At 40.1% G+C, this 21,064-nt stretch overlaps 1 protein-coding gene across 1 annotated transcript; it reads left to right on the top strand.

The window, feature by feature from the left end:
• The first annotated feature begins 2,867 nt into the window (after positions 1-2,867).
• On the top strand, positions 2,868-10,966 carry LOC134100927 (G2/M phase-specific E3 ubiquitin-protein ligase-like). Its single transcript, XM_062554423.1, has 13 exons — positions 2,868-3,224; positions 5,115-5,227; positions 5,646-5,955; positions 6,095-6,198; positions 6,311-6,363; positions 6,517-6,556; positions 6,936-6,982; positions 7,186-7,284; positions 7,633-7,943; positions 8,047-8,225; positions 8,473-8,642; positions 9,439-9,653; positions 10,362-10,966. The coding sequence occupies exons 1-13, from the start codon at positions 3,071-3,073 to the stop codon at positions 10,595-10,597; spliced, it is 2,031 nt and encodes a 676-aa protein (XP_062410407.1). The 5' UTR covers positions 2,868-3,070; the 3' UTR covers positions 10,598-10,966.
• Positions 10,967-21,064: the final 10,098 nt, after the last annotated feature.

Here is a 21,064-nt window from a genome sequence, read left to right as displayed (position 1 = left end):
ATATTCGGTAGAGACGTAAATACCTGGTGGAAAACACAATAATGGAGGTACAGCGATAGGCTACACTGCGAGTAGCGCCTATAAATAATGTTCTGTGTGGTGCGTTGCCGTTGTAGGCTACTGTGTTACTGGGTATTATTCAAAGACGTTACTTGTGGCTTGCTTCGTTTTTACGCAGCGTCACCAACATGTTGACGTGCGCCAAATCCAAGTTGTTTACCTCAAAGCATGAAGCATTTTTGGTGCATGAAATCTCACCGGTAGTGTGCCTCTCCAGTCCAAGCATATCCTCGCGAAAACATTCGCCACTCGTAATGTAGCTATTGAGGCAAATAGGAGTCGGTTTAAACGTTTAACTTTGGTGGCATCAGTTCTGTTTCATGCGCTCACTCGCTCGGAAGTCCTGCAGCCACTGCACCTCAGCCAATTGCACGTAATGTTTAGAACGAGTTGAACATAAGTTCCATTTTTAGCTTAGTTTCAAGGTAAATTGCCACTACGTTGGAGCTTATAAGCTACAAACATTTTAACGGGTTTGACCACGCAAATATTCAGTGTGAATCTGTGAAACTAATACACATCCATCGCCTTGATGTCAAGTCCACTGTAAGTAACATTGATTTGTGAACACGTTCATCCAATTTAAATGGTGGGAATGTTAAATGTACACGTATGTTGAAGAGTTAAATATGCGACTGATTACGCACATTCATTTCTTTTGAGCACCGTTTGAAACCTGTTTGTACCCATTGGAAATTGTTTGGACTTAGCAGTTACTGCGCAAAGCTCAGATTCCATTGCTGTTAATGTTATCACAGATTTCATATAAGCCATATTAGCAATGTAGATCCAGTGTCACCTTCCCAATGCCTACCATGGTGGTAGTGGCCTGTGGCAGAAATATTCCCAAAACACAAATACAACAAAATAACCACCAAAAAAACTAGATTATTATTTTACAAAATGCAACATATTAGCAATATAGATCCAGTGTCACCTTCCCAATGTTGACCTACCACTGTGGTAGTCTGGGCCTGTGGCAGAAATATTCCCAAAACACAAATAGAACAAATAACCACCAAAAAACGCTATTATGCTTTTACAAAATGCAACATATTAGCAATATAGATCCAGTGTCACCTTCCCAATGTTGGCCAACCACTGTGGTAGGCTGGGCCTGTGGCAGAAATATTCCCAAAACACAAATAACCAACAAAAAAACTCTATTATGCATTTACAAAATGCAACATTTGAACACCCATATTGGTGCTGTTGTAGTTTATTGTATCATTTGTACGTGATTACTCATATTTCAAGCGGTATTTCTCCGGCCCCTCAGTTGTGATACTTTTCATGAACTGGCCCCTATTACAAATAAATAGCCCTGCTGTACGCGTACCTGCATACACATAAACAGTGTTTCCCGCAGCGCTTTCCTGCTAAGGCGGCCGCCTTAACAACACAGGGCTGCCGCCTTAACTAGCGTCTTCAATAAATAAATAAATAAATAAATATATTATGTATAGTGATATTCGCCGTATCACTCTGTCATGTTTTCTCCCTGTCATTCCAAACCGTAGCCGCTAGTCTCCCTTCTCTGTAGAACGCATTAAAAAAAAAAACTTTTTCAAATCGAATTGGCCTATGCGCACAGGCGACGCGCTCATTCTACATGAGTATTTGATATCAGGTGCCACTGCCACGCATATCTCTGAGTGACTGCGAACACAAATAGCCTAAACCTAGCTAGATTTGACGACTCTCACAGGAATGGTTCTCCGTTGAATCTACCAAATGTATGGGATGAGCGGCATAACACTTTTGAGCGCTTTATCTTTTTCTTTTTTCACTCGTCTACAATGATAGCCCACTGCATCTTGTAATTTGTTTTGACTAACACTTGTGCCATCTAGCCTACAGCTAACAACAACTTGTGACGGCTATTCATTCACGTGTTGTAAAATACTGAAATTGTCTGAGGTTTACACAGGCTAGTTTAAACTTCAAACTGTAGCCTCATGTCTCCCATGCCAGTTTCATTCATCCCGACCGGGCGGGACAGGGACGCACGTTTCGGTTTTGCTGAAATAACTCCTGAATGTTTTTGTTCAGAGCTGAACATGCAACTGTAGGCTATTTGACAGATGACAGATTTGGTTGCTAGTGACAAAATATTAGCGTTCAATGCAGTATGATCTCGCTAATTATGTTTTAAAAAGCATTAAAAACGTTCTGGCTCTCTTAGGCTATATGTACGGTGGCCCTGAAGTGCAAAACACAACACAAATAAGACAACACAACACAAATAAGACAACACAACACAAAAAGAGAAAACACAACACAAAAAGAGACAACACAACACAAAAAGAGAAAACACGGCCCCGAAGTGCACAACACAACGGCAAATCACACAACACAACACAAAAAGAGACAACACAACACAAAAAGAGACAACACAACACAAAAAGAGACAACACAACACAAAAAGAGAAAACACAACGGCAAATCACACAACACAACACAAAAAGAGACAACACAACACAAATAAGACAACACAACACAAAAAGAGACAACACAACACAAAAAGAGACAACACAACACAAAAAGAGAAAACACAACGGCAAATCACACAACACAACACAAAAAGAGACAACACAACACAAAAAGAGAAAACACAACGGCAAATCACACAACACAACACAAAAAGTGACAACACAACACAAATAAGACAACACAACACAAAAAGAGACAACACAACACAAAAAGAGAAAACACAACGGCAAATCACACAACACAACACAAAAAGAGACAACACAACACAAATAAGACAACACAACACAATTAGAGAAACCTCGGCCCCGAAGTGCACAACACAACGGCAAATCACACAACACAACACAAAAAGAGACAACACAACACAATTAAGAGACCACACAACGGAAGAGGTAGGTACCTTCGGGCCACATGAATCGTCGCTGATTGGACAAAAGAATCTGGACACGACAGCCCGCCGAAAATCACAAGAACCCAGCGCGTCAGATCCGGTCTATGGCTAGATCATGTCTGGATCATGTACAGGAGGACGGCTAACCAAGCCAAGGCATTTGCAAAGGAAATGTTTTGTCCAAATTGTGGGAAATCTTATGATCAAAAGCCAAACTATTGCAGCGAATGTGGTCGAAAGCTGCAAGAGGACGGCGGCCATCAAGTATCACGACCATCAAGTAAGTAAACTGATGTGACGTTAACGTTTATGTTAGGGTAGCAGCTACTTTTGGATGGCGTTAGTGGAGACGTCTCCTTATGGGAAAAAGTCCCACCACTCCGACATTTTTTTTTCATGGTCGCAGTGGCGGTAGGCTATTTAACTTTTTTTCAAACAACGTGCCATTTCGACATGAGGTAATTAATAGGCTATTAATGTTACAGTTATTATTTTGCTGTATAGGTCTCATCTCGCTGTGACTAATAATCGCGGAGCAATGTAACAGAGAAGAATGGGTGTGTTTTTTGATGCACGTTGTGTCCGTCGGGCTCATAGGGTCCGTTAAATTGACTTGGAAAAAAATAGGATTTGTAAACTGTCGGAATGGGGGTACTAAAATGTGTCGGATTGGCAGCATGTCTAAATAGCAGCATGTCGAAATAGAGGCATGTCTAAATGGAAGCATGTCGTAGTGGTGGCATGTCTGAGTGGCAGCATGTAACCCCTGATCAGATACACTACAACTACTGCTGTATTTAGCCGAAGATGGCCTACTTAAATACTACTTAATTAGCCTATGTGCAGGGATGCAAAGGACACGCGTTTTGGCGGATGCCGCTTTTTTCACGGCTGTCTGGGGGGACTTGTGTGAATCGTAATTCTGTATGGAAATGACCGAATAATTAAATGTACGGTCTATGAGACAGTAGCCTGTAGACAGTATAGCACACAAAGCCAATGGAGCAGCGCGCGCGCACCATGCTTACTGAAAGGGATATTTTACACACCCCTTACGCATGTCTAACGCTTGGCATATGGATAAGTTTAGTTCATCATGCACACCTCTTGATGGCTTATAGAAGCTGGCTCTGCTGACATCATCAATAAAATCAAGATGAAAGTCAAATCAATCGGCTCGTTATGTCTCCCGCAACATGTCCAAAAATAGCCATGTCTTAAAATGTCGGAAAGACGAGTGCACATCTGTCTGCTGTGTGGAGCATAACAGAAGTTTCAATGACTAGCCTACTTTGCCCATTATGGCAAGACAATTACGTGAGTAAAGTTAATTTCGAGTAATGTTCTGTTGTTTATCTAGTTGTATAGGACATTATGGCCTTATTATGGCAGTATCTGTCAGCACCGTTTTCATTGTAGTTATTAGCAATGTGGCTAATCGTAATTAGCATAATTTTGGCTTAGCCTTTATACTTTTTTGTATTTGGATTACCAATCACGTAGATTCTATTTTGTATTGGCCTTCTATGTTTGGATTAGATGTAGCTGGCAGTGTAGCCTTGGCAAAAAACTTGTAGGAATCTATTAGGAAATGGCACTTGCAAGAAGTGCTACAGTAGGCCTACACATATAGCCTAGTAGCTACATAAATAATGTGTTGACATGAGCTGTCGTCATATGTAAGAGCTGGTTGGACATAATAAATAATAAATAGCCTTGAAAATGGTATTCCCAGCATTTGTTTGTACTTGGCAGCAGTCATTGTTTTGTCTACATTATTATTGGTGTGCCAATAATTCACCAAAACTTTAAAAGGCATAGGCTACTGAGTATCTAAACAGCTGGTTTAGAGAGATTTTGCAGTTTATTTTGAATAAAAAGAGGGTTACACTGGGTGACATTTCAAGATGCAGTAAGAGCATCAATACAGTGGCTATGGCATACAGTGTATGCTCAAGGTAGGATAGTTTACCAAGATGATGGTTTGAAACAAGATAAAGGTATACTGTATATCAAGACCCCTTACATTGACCGTAGTGACCATATTAGGCCTATTCCTCCAAAAGAAGTTAGACACCGATAAGCCCATAATTCGCCACGGCGCACCACATGTCTGTTTGCATCCCTGTATGTGTCTGTAATCACATTTGTTTCCTTTGCTACCATGTAGCAACACAGAACCCTACAATAGGGACCTTTTTGGAATACAGAAAATGTAAAGGCGAAGAGAGAGCAAAGTTTTCATGTGGCAAAAAATCTAAGCCAAAGATCTGTAAAGTACAGGTAAGTTAGTTACAGCTCAGAGTTAGAATGAACAACTGTTAACTAGCTTTTGTGTTTTTTGCATAATACTAATGTGCTTCTGTGCCACGACCATAGTACACGTTTTCACTTTTGTGCTAGTTTCTTGTATGATAAATATGTAACGATGGCATGCAAATCATTGTATTGCCAGTTACCTGTATCAAAAAGTAATCTGCTGTTTACAACCAACCCTCCATTCTAACCTCGTAATTCAGTCATACAGCTCATTATATAATGACAATAAAGGCTATTTTAACATAAATGATGGGTCACTCTGTTTTGAGTGATATTTTTATCAAGTTGATGATTGTCCAATTTGTATCCAACTCATTTTAAGTAAACATCGATCTTTAAACATTACCCACCAACAGTCCATATTTATGTATGTGTTTTGCAGATAAATATTGGTTTAATGACACTTGGGAGAGGTGGTGTTCTTAAGCCATGGCGTGGGAGATCTATTTCCCTTTCTACACATCCTGACATCAGTGGCCCCGATCTCCTTGATGAGGCAGTGAGGAAAATGAGGGACTTCAACAAAGACCTGGATGAAGGACCTTTCCTCCTTCTTTATCCAGATGGTTCTGAAGTTATTAATATCCCTGGGACACAAATACCATTTTCTCTAAAAGCATACAAGGAAGAAATTGGCAAGCAGTATCAGCGAATCGTGATTTTTATCTGCCAGAAAGAAGACTTTGAGAAAGGTAAAGCAGTTATAATCATTCTAATTATATTCTTTAAAAATACCTTATTTACAATGGTATCGAGAGAACACACCAACAGCAGAAAAGAACATAGTTTACATAAGAGAACATTTGTAACGCTTATGTTCATTTTTTTCAGTTTTCAGAGAATTGCCAGACACATTTGACTCCGACCCTGAGATTGTAATAAAAACAACAAGATCAAGAATTCAAAATCAAGAATTAGATCTAGCTGATACACTGGTCAGTGTAATTTAAAACGTATTTAGATTAACGACTTGTGTGGATTTTTGACACTGGCCTACCACAAATAAACAAATATTTGTATTAGAAATAAATTATGTCTTTACTACAGGTATTTGAACCTCCCCACAAAAGCAGTCCTGTACACGAAGAGCCTGACCAGGTGTAAGTGTGTGTGTCTGTGTGTGTGTGTGTGTGTGTGTGTGTGTGTGTGTGTCTGTGTGTGAGAGAGAGAGTGACAATCAGTGTTTGTTTGGTTTTGCAATGTTACCAAAATATTTTGGGGTACACTATGACTTTTGCTTTGTTTGCCCTCAGGAATGATGACGAGGGGTTGAGGGGTACTGAAGTACATCAGGTAATGGAGCATTAGTTACATAGAGTCTCTGTTTTCCTCACTGTTCTATGACTTTAGGTATGAAACAAAAGAATAACTAACTAATAGACACCATCAATGCAACTATTATATGGTCTAATAAGACAACAATTACTTAATTGATCCTCATAGGAAAAACTTCTGGCAACTCTTCTACAATTTAGTGAGGAAATGTTAAGTATGATGCCTGTGGGTACAAAATATCCTCTATCTCTCCATCCTGCAGTAAAGAGAGAGGAGCCATCGTCCAAAGTGTGTTTATGACGTTACATTTATACCTTTAGACCAAAGTCTATTAAACTAAACCCATTATCATGGTATTATGTATTGTAGTTGTGTTTAAGTTTTGCTTTTCTTTCAGGGGGAATACAAAGCCAGGTGTGTTGATGTCGAGAGCTCCTGTTACAGGTGTGTTTTGTGTAATTATATATAGATTGGTAGACAAAACATTATTGAGAAGTAAAAACACATTTATCTCCTGACAAAGATTAGATATTTAGTTTAAGCTGGAAGAGTTCATCAACAATTTTATTAGTTTGATTTAATTGGATCTGCATTTATCTGTGTCTATAATTACAGTACATTGTGTGCATGGTGTCTTTCTTTTGTAGGAAGTACACCAACCTTTTTGCACCTATTGTCATTGACGATGATGAAGATGAAGTTGTCTTTCTAGAGGAAAAGGAGGACATGCCCTCAGAAAAATCTGAGTGAGTTATATTGGCACAAGTAAAAATTAACTAGCTCTCTACTCTGTCCAAAATAAAATCATACAAATGTGAGGAAAAAATTGACATTCTGTGCCTGTAACTACTGGTATCAGGTCCAGTTGTTGAGAAGTGTGTTTGATGAGAGTCCATTGTAATTAAGTTAATAAGAATAAAGAACTTGCTCATTATTTTACAGATTGGCTTCTCAGGGTCTCTAGTGTCAATTACATGTCAGGACTCAGGATATATGCAAAGAATATGGAGTGAAAGATTTTTGTTAATGAAGTATCTACTGTGCTTTGTGCTTCTGTTTTTAATGTCTAAAATACATTTCTCCCTTTTTTCTAGACTCACAACTGTGCAGGCCTCTGAAATAATTGCAAATTTGGCACTTGCAATTGACCACAAGAAAGTCAGCAGGTTCAATATATCGAGATCTGATGTATGGGATGGAGCTGTAAGAGGCTTTCGACGCAGCTCATACTACGAAAAAAGTGACATCTTTGTGAAGTTCACAGATGATGCAGGTTCTTTTGAAGAAGGGTTGGACACAGGTGGGCCGAGGCGAGAATTCCTCACACTTCTTATGACTCACCTGAGAAATCGTCCCATCTTCGACGGACCTCCAGAAAAACGCTATCTTGTGTACAATCCCTCAGGTGGGTTTTTTGTTGTAATAGTCCAATGAGAAGTTTTAGATAATTGTCTAGATAATTCTCCACTGATGATAATTATGTATGATAATTCTGTACTTTATAACAGCTGTCAGGGAAGATGAGTACTATCTTGCAGGCAAGATGATTGCTGTGTCCATTGTACACGGGGGACCAGCACCACATTTCGTCTCAAAGGACCTTGTCAACCACATAATAGGGAAGCCAGGTTTCAGCGCAACTGTGGAAGATGTAAAAGATGAGGATATAGGGAGAGTTCTACATCAGGTAGAAAATTATTTCGACTCAAGAAAGGAGTTTAGAGGACACCTGAAAATGTGTTGAATTGAAAGTAAAAGTAGACTCGAGATGGAAAATTGTACTTATTTAAAGGGACAGATTTCCACTTATTTCAACGAGATGTAAAAGTCATTGCATCTTTTTTATGTTAGATTTGTATTCATCAAGCATGGATGTAAAGCATTGAGTAAACAAGCATGGATGTTTTTGGGGTTGGCCTTATGTTTTTAAATAGGTCCAGGAAGCCGAATCAGAGGAGTCTTTGCAAAATATAATTTTGCAAAACAGCTCAATGTTCCAAACAGCTGGATGCTTCCGACCTGTCAAAGCTTGTCAGAAGCATGCACTTGTGGAGGAGTACCTCAAATGGTACATTATAGACCGCAACCACATTGCCATTCAACGGTAATATTTAAAACCTTTTTTTTTTTCAGCAATCATCCAAAAATGTAATGATTTAGTTTTTAACTGATCCAACATTCAGTCAGTCACTACAAATTGCATATCACTTCAGCCATTGGCACATTGTGAGACAGTGGCAAATGTCTCACAATGTTGCTCTGTCCTCTTTTTGCTGGAAAATGCTGGTCAAAACATTTTAATCTAATGAACAATTCTAGCTAAATTTAGGTTCCATTATTATATGAGCCACAAAGTACAGATAATTGTGCAAGTCATGAAGTACAGTCTTACACTGAGTAAACTTTGTTATAGACACATTTAACTTTTACATGAGCATGTCCACTAGATTCAATTGAAAGATGTTTTTTGAGCTCCCCCTGGTTTGAGCTCCCCCATCATACATAATTACCTTGTGTAACCAGCGAGTACTAATGGATTAGCAGTTTGAAACCATAATGATTCAGTACCATCTTTGGTTATGCTCCATTTGACCCTTAAATAACATCTGGCTTATCTGTTAATTTTTCCTTAGTGTCTCAAGCTCAAATAAATGTTTGCACTTTGTTAAGCAGTAAACACACTTCTGTCTCTTACATTGTAAAACCAACATTTTTAGGGGAAAAGTCCTAATCATGATCTTGACATCACATCTAATTTCTGTACATGACATTTTGTCTATTTGATCTCATACAACAATTCTCAACAACTCTTATCTTCAGGTATTTTGCACACACTGCTGCTATATGTCTGGTTGTATTGATTTCACACCTATGTCTTACACAATAATTGTCCTTCATAGATTCAAAGACGGACTGGCTAGTCTGGAGTTTTTGGCTTCAGTCCAGAAGCATCCTGATGTGCTGTCTCCTCTCCTGTGCTATTCTACAAAGACACTGACTGCTTCAGAAATAGAGCATCTGTTCAGCCCAGGCTTCAGCACAAAGGGAAGCAACAGGTGGCAGAAAGAAACCAAAGTTATCGGATTTTGGGCCGATTTTCTAATGGAATGTGAAGGTTTGTCCTGGCTGTTTTGTTAGATATACAGTCGCAGAAAACATTGACACACCACTCTTACAAATGTTTCTTTAACATTCTGAGGTCTAAGGCCCTTCAGACAGTTTGAGGTTGTCAGCTACACCTTGACATTTTTAAGTATTTCATCTAACTAAGAACATCTATGCAGTAATGGCACATATGGTTATATTCTAGAAAACCCCAGCAATAATAATATGAGAGTAAGGTGAATGAAATGAAATGATTTTTTATTATAATTCTGTGTAAACACAACCACACAGAAACCTGTCTTCAGATCTTTCAAAAAATCACACTATAAACATATCTGACCAAGACTTTTGACATTTGAATCTTGTAAACATACGTTTTGGCTTCATAAAAGTACAAAGAGCATTCAAAAATGTTTTGTAATTCCAATACAAATCCTGAAAAAGAAAGATAAAGTGAAGCCAGTACCTATTTCAACATGAATAGTGATGAGATGGGTGTTTCACACCTGTAACTATCCCCTTCCCAACGGTAACTGTCCATGTTTGCTCACTCAAACACCTACCTATACATAGTAAAACCAGAGAAAGTCTTAAAGTGATCTCTGGCATTGTTCCACGACTGTAAAATATATGAATTGTATAGCGAATATTTGTAAGTTTTAGTTTATTTATAGAAATATAGAAATGCACTACTACATTGTTGAATTTCTCTTTTCAGATGAAGTGTTGGCTGTGTCCCTGCAAGATGTGCTAATGTTTGCCACTGGCTTGTCAGCACTTCCACCAGCGGGAATAACACCTCATCCAACTGTGGAGTTTTTAAATGATTCGCCGCTTCCAATGGCAACCACATGTTCAAACACACTCAAGCTCCCACTACTCGACTCCTACAGTGTCTTTACAAAGAATATGGAGTTCGGCATCCTAAATGCGCCAGGCTTTGGGTGTTTTTAGTTGCCAAATGCACATTCATGCATTATCATAAATTGAGCTAGCTTGATTTAGGCTCTATTTTATGTATTTTTTGTCTTTTACTTTTCTCATCTCTGGTCAGAATAATGCCTTTCAAAGCAATTTCTGCTTGTTTGCATATGTACTGTAACTGTACTGCCTCTCGTTAAAAGGCCATTTGGGACATGTAAGTAATAGTTCACCAGTTAGAGTGCTTCTGTACAATGTTCAAATCGGTGCAGTTAGCTACTTGCATAGCAACTTACTTAGAGCGAGAGCAGTGTCCTGATTTATGTATTTTTCATTTTTTGCTGTTCCCTGTGTTTTACATCGCTACATTTCAAGATGTAATAAAGATGTATTAAAGCAAAACACTACAGGGTTCTTTTTAAATATGTCCATTTAGAAACCTTAGGTAAACCTAAGAAAGGTAGAAACATGGGTTCTGATCTGAGTCCATATCTATAGCCCAGCTATTTCCTTCAGAGTGATGTACAGTTCTGAGGCTGTCTTCCAGTCTTGTGGCTGTTGTAGTCTGTGTTGTTCCACTGCTTCTTGTAGGTATTCCTCAATGTCTGGATCACCGCTTAAGACAATCACCTGCCTTGCCTCAGGAAACACATCCAGTTGCCTGTCCTCAATAGCAAATCCACAGTCCCTTGAACCAAATCTGCAAAATTAGATGATACAATGATATAAAGGACAAGGTTTGAAATGGTAATTGTTAGATTTGTTTGCTTGTTGATATTTCTAAACAATGTTAGAGACAGATAGCTTCTAAATTCAACAATGGATTATACCAACACATACAATTGTCCAAATGTATCCCAGTTCAGGCTATACCACAACACCTTAATGTATATGATAATTACTACCTGTGAGGCAAGAGATACAGTTCATTTGGAATCCCTCCTGGACATGACGCATGTCTGCTTGGTCGAATCCGGTGCTTGTTCCATAGGTCCACACATTCATCCAGGTCTTGCTGCAGAACATCACTGAAGCAAAATCTCAGTAAGCACTGGTGTTCGTGGGTTCCATTGAATAGTCCAGAGTCTCTTAAGTCTCCAAACAAATCCATCCAAAACTGAGACCTGTAGATGCATTATAATAAATTAGTTGTTAGCCTATGTATAATGCCATTTTAGTGCTCAAAGAGACTTGCAGAAAATAACACTTTGTGGACACATCTTAAAATCAGAGAAATCACAAAGTATATCATTATTACAATAGTAGTGATTCAATAACTTTTGGAAAGATATGACTTCCTATGTTCATTATTTGACTCTCACTTATTGTTGTAGTGGCCTGAGTTAAACAAGAACACATAATAATCACAATGATAAATACTGAGATTTTAATAATACCCTCAGCTTCGAATGACGAGCCTTGAAACCCAGATTGTATAAAACTCATGAACCCTAGAAAAGTCACCGTAACATTCATTAAAATATTTAAAAAGACATGCAGGCTGAAATAATTTGAAGATTTAATGGCATACTGACAATAAAACTCTTAGGCTACCCTTGGGCGATCGTCGCTGATTGGAGAACTGCTCTGTGCGTTACCGAAGTTTTTCGAAACAATGAGCGCCACAGATGAGGTACGCGCTGCTATTAAACAACATTTTGATGCTGGTCATGAATATGAAGTGATATTGGACATGCTGTCTACATATCATAACATAAACATGAGTCTGCGTACTTTGAAAACCCGTTTAAAGGAAGCAGGGCTGTACAGAAGATCCAACTATTCCCCACTCCCTGATGTGAGGCATATATAGCTGGAAGGACCAGGGAGACTGTTCGGCTATCGAACAAGGTGGCAGGTTCTCCAGCAAAAACACAGGATGCACGTCAAACGTGATGTTTTGATGAGGCTACTGAAACAGCTTAATCCACAAGGGACAACATTGAGAACACGCCGGAGGTTTACGAGGCGCACATACCACTCCATGGGCCCAAACTACATGGCTATGATAAGCTGAAACCATTTGGCCTGGCACTCTCTGGATGTATTGATGGATTCTCAAGGAAAATAATATGGCTCGTTTGTGGACCAACGAACAACAATCCAGCTGTCATTGCCCTATATTAATTGTGCAACAAAAAAAAATGGTTTGGTCCCAATAAAACTGAGAACGGAGAATCAGACACTAGGCCTACAGCTTCCACTATTTTCATCCATCAAACAATAGATGTAGCCTACCAACCTGCCTCTTCTGAAAAAAGACCACCATGACTCGATTCGCTGATTCGATGTGGATGAGCCGTAATTGTGGCTAGACGAGCCTGCATAGTGGTCCATATGTGCATGACGGAGGGCACATTGTATGGCTGCCATGGTACCATTTTCGGTCCCCAGGTCCGTTCTCAGTCTCATTGGGACCAAACCATTTTTTTTGGCACAATTAATATAATTGTGGGCAATGACAGCTGGATTGTTGTTCGTTGGTCCACAAACGAGCCACATTATTTTCCTTGAGAATCCATCGATACATCCAGAGAGTGCCAGGCCAAATGGTTTCAGCTTATCATAGCCATCAGCATGCCAGATGTAGTTTGGGCCCATGGAGTGGTATGTGCGCCTCGTAAACCTCCGGCGTGTTCTCAATGCTGTCCCTTGTGGATTAAGCTGTTTCAGTAGCCTCATCACAACATCACGTTTGACGTGCATCCTGTGTTTTTGCTGGAGAACCTGCCACATAGTTCGATAGCCGAACAGTCTCCCTGGTCCTTCCAGCTCTGATATGATAGCACGCCTCACATCAGGGAGTGGGGAATAGTTGGATCTTCTGTACAGTCCTACTTCCTTTAAACGGGTTTTCAAAGTACGCAGACTCATGTTTATGTTATGATATGTAGACAGCATGTCCAATATCACTTCATATTCATGACCAGCATCAAAATATTGTTTAATAGCAGCGCGTACCTCATCTGTGGCGCTCATTGTTTCGAAAAACTTCGGTAACGAACAGAGCAGTTCTCCAATCAGCGACGATCGCCCAAGGGTAGCCTAAGAGTTTTATTGTCAGTATGCCATTAAATCTTCAAATTATTTCAGCCTGCATGTCTTTTTAAATATTTTAATGAATGTTACGGTGACTTTTCTAGGGTTTATGAGTTATACAATCTGGTTTTCAAGGCTCGTCATTCGAAGCTGATGGGCCTGATTGACAGCTCTCTTGCCCAATCTCCTCCGGTTTCGAATATCTCGTTGCAGAAAGACATGTGGGGTAGTTACCACGGTAACCAGGGGGATCTCACGAAAATTACCATATGGTATATGACGGTATCGGTGACAGAGTTACAAGCTGTTTTACTTCCTGATTTCAATAGTCAGATGATTTGTTTCGAACTTGTTGCTTTTGTATGAGTTGGATTATACACCAAACATATTATGAATAAAACACAACGTGGATATTCCATTATGGGTTCTTATGGACATGTGAAGACCCAGCATGCTATTTTCTGCGGGCTGTAGGCTACGTACGTGTCCCAGTTCTTTTGTCCAATCAGCGACGATTCATGTGGCCCGAAGGTACCTACCTCTTCCGTTGTGTTGTCTCTTAATTGTGTTGTGTTGTCTCTTTTTGTGTTGTGTTGTGTGATTTGCCGTTGTGTTGTGTGATTTGCCGTTGTGTTGTGCACTTCGGGGCCGAGGTTTCTCTAATTGTGTTGTGTTGTCTTATTTGTGTTGTGTTGTCTCTTTTTGTGTTGTGTTGTGTGATTTGCCGTTGTGTTTTCTCTTTTTGTGTTGTGTTGTCTCTTTTTGTGTTGTGTTGTCTTATTTGTGTTGTGTTGTCTCTTTTTGTGTTGTGTTGTGTGATTTGCCGTTGTGTTTTCTCTTTTTGTGTTGTGTTGTCTCTTTTTGTGTTGTGTTGTCTTATTTGTGTTGTGTTGTCTCTTTTTGTGTTGTGTTGTGTGATTTGCCGTTGTGTTTTCTCTTTTTGTGTTGTGTTGTCTCTTTTTGTGTTGTGTTGTCTCTTTTTGTGTTGTGTTGTCTCTTTTTGTGTTGTGTTGTGTGATTTGCCGTTGTGTTGTGCACTTCGGGGCCGTGTTTTCTCTTTTTGTGTTGTGTTGTCTCTTTTTGTGTTGTGTTTTCTCTTTTTGTGTTGTGTTGTCTTATTTGTGTTGTGTTGTCTTATTTGTGTTGTGTTTTGCACTTCAGGGCCACCGTATATATGAGCAACAGGCACGCACAATATACAGCTTCAATCAAAGAATTGCAGCTTTAGGCTACTAAATCACAATTCACTAACTTTACCATACAGTCGCAATGTTACATTTTCATACAGTTTCATCTTTATTTCATGGTAGCCTATATTCTAAAATATCCACCATTACAAATATTCTTGGTTTTAATAGAATATTATAATATTGACTGGCTTTAAAATATATCCTATGGTGCTATGCTGAGCAATGCAAAGGTTTTGAAAGATACAAAAGGCCCTGTATTGGAGTTGTAAACTTACACTTTTAAGGTATAATATTGTCTAAATTGTGTTAATGATGTTTAATTGGTTGCTGATACAATTAAATCTGATACAATGAATGTGAAATCCAGGTATATTGCTGTCATTAGTGTCAAAATTCAACATTTTCAACATTAATGAAATGCTGACAGCCTACTACATTTTTACTTCAGCTGACCTCCTTGTCTTCAAGTAAATCAGAAAAGAAGTTATTTAGACAAGTGTGTGCTAGACTGCTCCTGTAGCCAACAATCCCCTCTCTACCCTTTGGGAATTTAACTGTTATATGATCCTTGGTGATGTAAATTATGAAAACCCCTTTCTTTGGTTGGTCTTGATGCGGCCTTGACTCCTTTAAGACTCGGTCTCGACTCAGACTTGCTTCCTAAAAGGCTCGGTCATTGTCACTCGGTCTCGGCTGCAGTTAAACCAACGGTCTTGACCCCCCCCCCCCCCCCCCCCCCATCGTAGGGCAGTGGCGGCGATGCGGCGGGGACGCTACGGCGACGCCCCCTTCCCCTGGACAGACACCACCTTAACTAACACATTTTCTGGGGGAAACCCTGCACATAAACATACATGCACATATACCTACACATAGCATACAGAAAATGAATGAATAAATAAGATAAAATAAAAACAGACAAACAAACAACCACAATGTTGGACCATCCCTAATCTTATTGCATAACACCTTTTACCTTGGAAGCATTCAGAACTCTGACTGAAGTTGGAAGAAATTCTTTTTTAAAACGGTTAAGCCTGCAGTGGGGCGCTCTATAGTGTTTGCCTGATGGTAAAAGCTCATATTCAGAGTGGAGAACATGTGATTCATCAGGCAGGATTCTCTGTGCGTGTCTGAGCATAGACTGCTCATAGATGGTCTGCAGGGGCAGCTTTTCTGACCTCCATATCACTTTCATTGCTGTCTGTACCAGGCGAGCAATTCTTGATTTTAAATGTACAGAGGTTACCATACCAAGCAGTCATCCCATACCTAAGAACGCTTTCCAGAATGGACTGATAAACTGAAAAAACTGATAGAAATGTGCATGTCATAGCTAATGATTTCTAGCATTTATGCTAAAAATACCAACTATGCTAACCATGCTAACTATGCTAACAATAATGCCAACCTAGCTAATGACTTCTATTATGTCATCAATGCTTTAAAAACACAGGCTGGAAAAAAAATACCAAACAAATAATTCCCCCATGTATTTCAATGGGACCGAAACCCGGCCTAAAACGGGAATACCGGAAAAACGACAACCGGCAGCCATCCGACATTAACAAGCAAGCTACACCGGATCGGGCCTGATTTTTTTAGTGTTGGAACCGTGTCGATAGCTCAAACGCTCTTGGAGAAAGTGGGTGAACGGGAATAAAGTATAAATTATAATGGGCCTTGCCTTGCAGCAAGCCCACTAATAAAAACATTATTGACCCCAAACACCCTGAGCCTGCGCAAGAAGTACAACCTTTGATGCAGACGAGAACACAGATAATCAACATGGGCTTGCCAACTGAAAAGGTTATCAAGGTGAATACCAAGATATTTGTATGAATTAAGTAAGGGATAATCAACGACGCGCCGTGCGTTTATAGGAAAATAATACACGTTCGAAGTGGTAATAAGGACCCGACGCCGCAGGCGGGGGGGGACTTTACACTTCGATAAGTGCATTATTTTCCTATAAACGCACGGCGCGGAGTTGATTATCCCGCTTATACCACTGCTACTATCACTTTCGTTTATATTGCCACTGTCTTAGATACAACGTTGTTGTTTTTACCGTTACATTGACATTGGCAAATTAATATTCAAGTGTAATAAGCCCAAAAGTAGGGAACTACTTCATAGCCGTGCGGTATATGTAAGGGATAACGGCCGACGAGGTGACCGGTTCGATGGAAATAATGGCTAGGTGGAGGTCTAGAACTCCGGCGACGTGCGAAGCACGGAGACGGAGTTACCTCCGCCGTGCCATTATTTCCATCGAACCAGTCGACCTCGAAGGCCGTTATCCCGCTTATCTCCCGTTTGTATTCATAACCTGTATATTTAGAACATAGTTTTATTCCACCGTTGCGTCCGTTAACATCGCTAAAACTGTCTTGACTGTGGGACTACTTTCCGCCACATATCAACTTTTTACTTGCAGGACAAAACTGCCGTTACTAGTTCTAAAATGGATGGTTGCTATGGCCAAAAGCCAGTCGTTAGTTCTAAATGGCTGGTTGCTACGGCTAAAAGCCAGTCGTTAGTTCTATCTCTGCCGTTGTCAAGCGGCCATATCCCAGGATTCTGATTAACTTTAACTTTGAAAGATCGCTACTTTTATAGCCTACATGGCATCCAACTAGCTACAATCCACCTCCGTCATATGCTACAATGTTACTATGGTTCTGCACGTCTGTATTTCAGCTTGGATGCAACGTGACAGTTCATTTAAACTTCGCAACGAGTTTGGCGAATTAATATTCAAGTGTGATACGGGAACTACTTCGAAGGTAGCAGGTTATACGAAGTTAATGGCCACCCCATTAGCCAATCAGAGAAGAGAATTCCATTGTTGAGGGAGATAAAGAAAAATAATGCACGTTCCAAACAGAGCATCACAATAGGAAATTTGACCAAGCAGTGGTATAACTTGGCTAATATTTCCTCCATGGATGCTAAGTTGGGTGTGGTCCCCAATGAACTTTGAGTCCAGCACCATTTCCTCTGTTTTCTTTACGTTGATAGTGAGGTGATCTCTGTCACACCACTTGGTGAAAGATTGCACCTCCTTAAAGTATGCCGCAGGTTCTGAATTCAGTCATTTGTGTACAATGAGCTGACACAGCCTTGAGGTGCTCCTGTGCTAATAGACTTAGTATCAGAGAATTTGCTGTTAATTCTTACATTCTAAAGTCTGATAGCTAAGAAAGAATGGTATCATCTAGTGATGTGAGGACTTACATTCATGTGGTTAATTTTGTTTCTCAGTGAGGTTGCAATGAATTAAAAGCAGAACTGCAGAAGTCAATAAATAAGATACGGGCATAGGCCGCAGGATTCTCTCGAGGTGCTTATAAGGGCAAAGTGAGTAATGCCAGCAATAGCGTCTTGTAGTGATGCGCGGGTGGGCTTTTTTTAAAACCCGCCCCAACCCGACTCTTCAGGAGATCCAAACCGCCCCGCCCAATCCGCAAAAATATGTACGAATTGTGACCCAAATCCGACCCGACCCGCGGAAAGGAAAAAAACGCACCTAACGTCTTTCGTAGCCTAATTAGCCTAATTCTCCCACATGAGGACGACAACAGCGGGTTACAATGATCGGTCATTTTGACAATCTGCGCTCTTCCACACCATTCATAATCTGCAGCCTAGACATAGCCAGTGTTACATCTCATCTTCATCATAACAAGTTTCCATTCATATTTCCCCTTGCAACTTCATAGGCTAGCCTACTTTTGCGTGAAACACTGCCAAGCATTTAACAAGCACAGCTGTTTATTCGTGTATATGACAGAAGCAAGGTGTTCTCGCATTGTGCACAACCTTCGATATCAGATCATTAGGCTCCATGTCCATAAAGTAGCGAATGCGCGATTGACTTTTTTCAGTCAGTCACGCATGGCGCATTTGGGTGCTGAATTTAGGAGAAATTATGTTTTGCGCTCGACCACATCTCCTGTGTATTGCAGGCGCATCGCCACCTAATATGTCGGAAGTTAACAAATGAGAAATGTGCATTTTTTGACCCGACCCACCCGCAATATTTAGAAAAAAACTACTAGGCCTACCCAAATCCGCCCGACCCGCGGGTAAACCCGCGGATATCCGCGGGTAATGGGCTGAACCGCGCATCACTAGCGTCTTGCCTGTAGGCGAATTGAAATGGTTTTAAAGCAGAGGTGACCTCCCTTTGCAACAGTGACACCATATATTTTTCAAAGCACTTCATTACAATTGGGGTTAGTGCAACTGGTCTGTAATAATTATTTTCTATAGGGCAGGGTTTATTTGGGATAGGAGTAATAGTGGATTTTTTCCAGAGGGCTGGGACTCTGCCTGTAGCTCTCCTTTTGCATACCAAACTAAACAGAGTAGTAGTAATACATCGACATGTCTTTAAGAGGGGAAATGATAACACAGACACAGCAAACACATTAAAAAATTGACTGAAGGGCGAGCCCATAGTCTGTCCACGAAACATGAAAATTTAGCTAAAAATGTGGAGAATGCAATCTGTCTGTTTGTTAGCAATAGGCTATATAACTCAACCAGTTATGATCACCGTCTGGATCCAGGGAGAGGTCTGAACTCTCACAGTGCTTTTCTAGTACGTTCCAGTTTTAAAAGTTCCGTCCTCCCGATGCCACTGATGTCAGTAAGAGCGTAATTTTGCAGTTTGGGAATGCTCCTTCGATCCACTTAGTAAGGAAACAAAGTGTTTTGAGTGCAGAATCTGTCCTCTTTGGAATTATGTCTCGAAGTACCCTCAGCTCCTGGAAAAGGTCTAGTGCATTTGTGTCATGGGATTTGGACATGCTCAGAGCATCGCCCAGGCTTACGCACTCTCTGTGCAGATCTCCCTCTTCCATGCCACGTACTGTAGGTTTTTGATATCAAAAAGTGTTTATGGCAAACAGAACATCATACCATATCACCAGAGACAAGACAAGTGAAATAAATATTTACAGTTGAGGCCAAAATGATTAGCCCCCCTGAAATTTTGGAACATTACTCTAAAATTCCCCCTACATTTTTCATCCCTGATCAAATTTTGAAAAACAAACATTCGCCATTATTATTATGTAGAATCTGGTGCATTTTGGAGTTTTAATATTACTGTGATTTTGTTTGCTTTTAAAAGAATATTTCGGTATTTTACACTACATTTTACACCCGTTTTCTGTATTGCCTAGCATGAAAACGAGTGTTTGACACCGAAATCTGAACGATTGAGGCTGTTTGTGGAATTTGGCAGCTTTAGAATGGAACTCTGTATGGCTTTAACATTGCTCGCTTTGTGCATGGACTATTCTGTCCTTAAAACACCCCTAAATGTTCGTTTTTAAAAATGTGCAGCTCACCGAGTTACTGGTCAACGATTTTCTTTAGCAAGTTTAGCAGCGAAATACAGCGTCTGTCATCTTTTATCAGGGATTTTCGAAATCCTGGAAGTACTTTTTCAGATACCTCACAACCGTGTGTGCCTAATTTAACATAACAGAATTTGAATTTCACTGCGAAACTCGCTTTAAAAGATCATTGAAGACCAGTAACCACTCGGTGAGCTGCACATTTTTAAAAACGAATGTTTAGGGGTGTTTTAAGGACAGAATAGTCCATGCACAAAGCTTAGGCTTAGAAAAAACCCTTTAATCCAAAAGGAGCACTACAAAGAATTTTTGCCCATGCACATTTAAAAGCTAAAAATGAGTTTTGGAAAACTGTCCTTTGGTCTAATGACATTAAACTGGAGCTGTTTGGGCACATGGATGTTGCCTATGTTTGGCTAAAAAGGGAAGGCCTACAACCATAAAAATACAGTTCCCACAGTGAAGCATGGTGGTGGGAGCATCATGTTATGGGACTGTTTTGCTGTCTCAGGCACAGGGAACCTTGTTTGGATGCATAGGATCATGAAAAAGAAAGATTATGTTGACCTTTTGAGCGATAACATCAAGACGTCTGCTCTTAGCCTAGGCTTAGGTCACCATCAGGTCCTTCAGCATGATAATAACCCAAAGCATAGTGAAAAGTGGTTTAAAACGCCCTAAAGGATACCAAAATCAAGATGATGGAATAGCCTACAGAGAGACCAGACCTCAACCCCATTGAGAATCTGTGGCACGCTGCCAGCGATTTTCAGTGCAGAGCGCTCCATACTGCCAGACGTTTTACAGCATTTTGACTGTTTTTCCCAGATCCACCGAACGGTGAGCTTTATGACTATGTAAACACCGAAGGTACCAAATGAAAGAGTAGACTCTCTTCT

The sequence above is a fragment of the Sardina pilchardus genome, chromosome 14, assembly GCF_963854185.1.
Source record: "Sardina pilchardus chromosome 14, fSarPil1.1, whole genome shotgun sequence".
Lineage (NCBI taxonomy): Eukaryota > Metazoa > Chordata > Actinopteri > Clupeiformes > Clupeidae > Sardina > Sardina pilchardus.
This window is presented reverse-complemented; position numbering and strand designations above follow the sequence as displayed.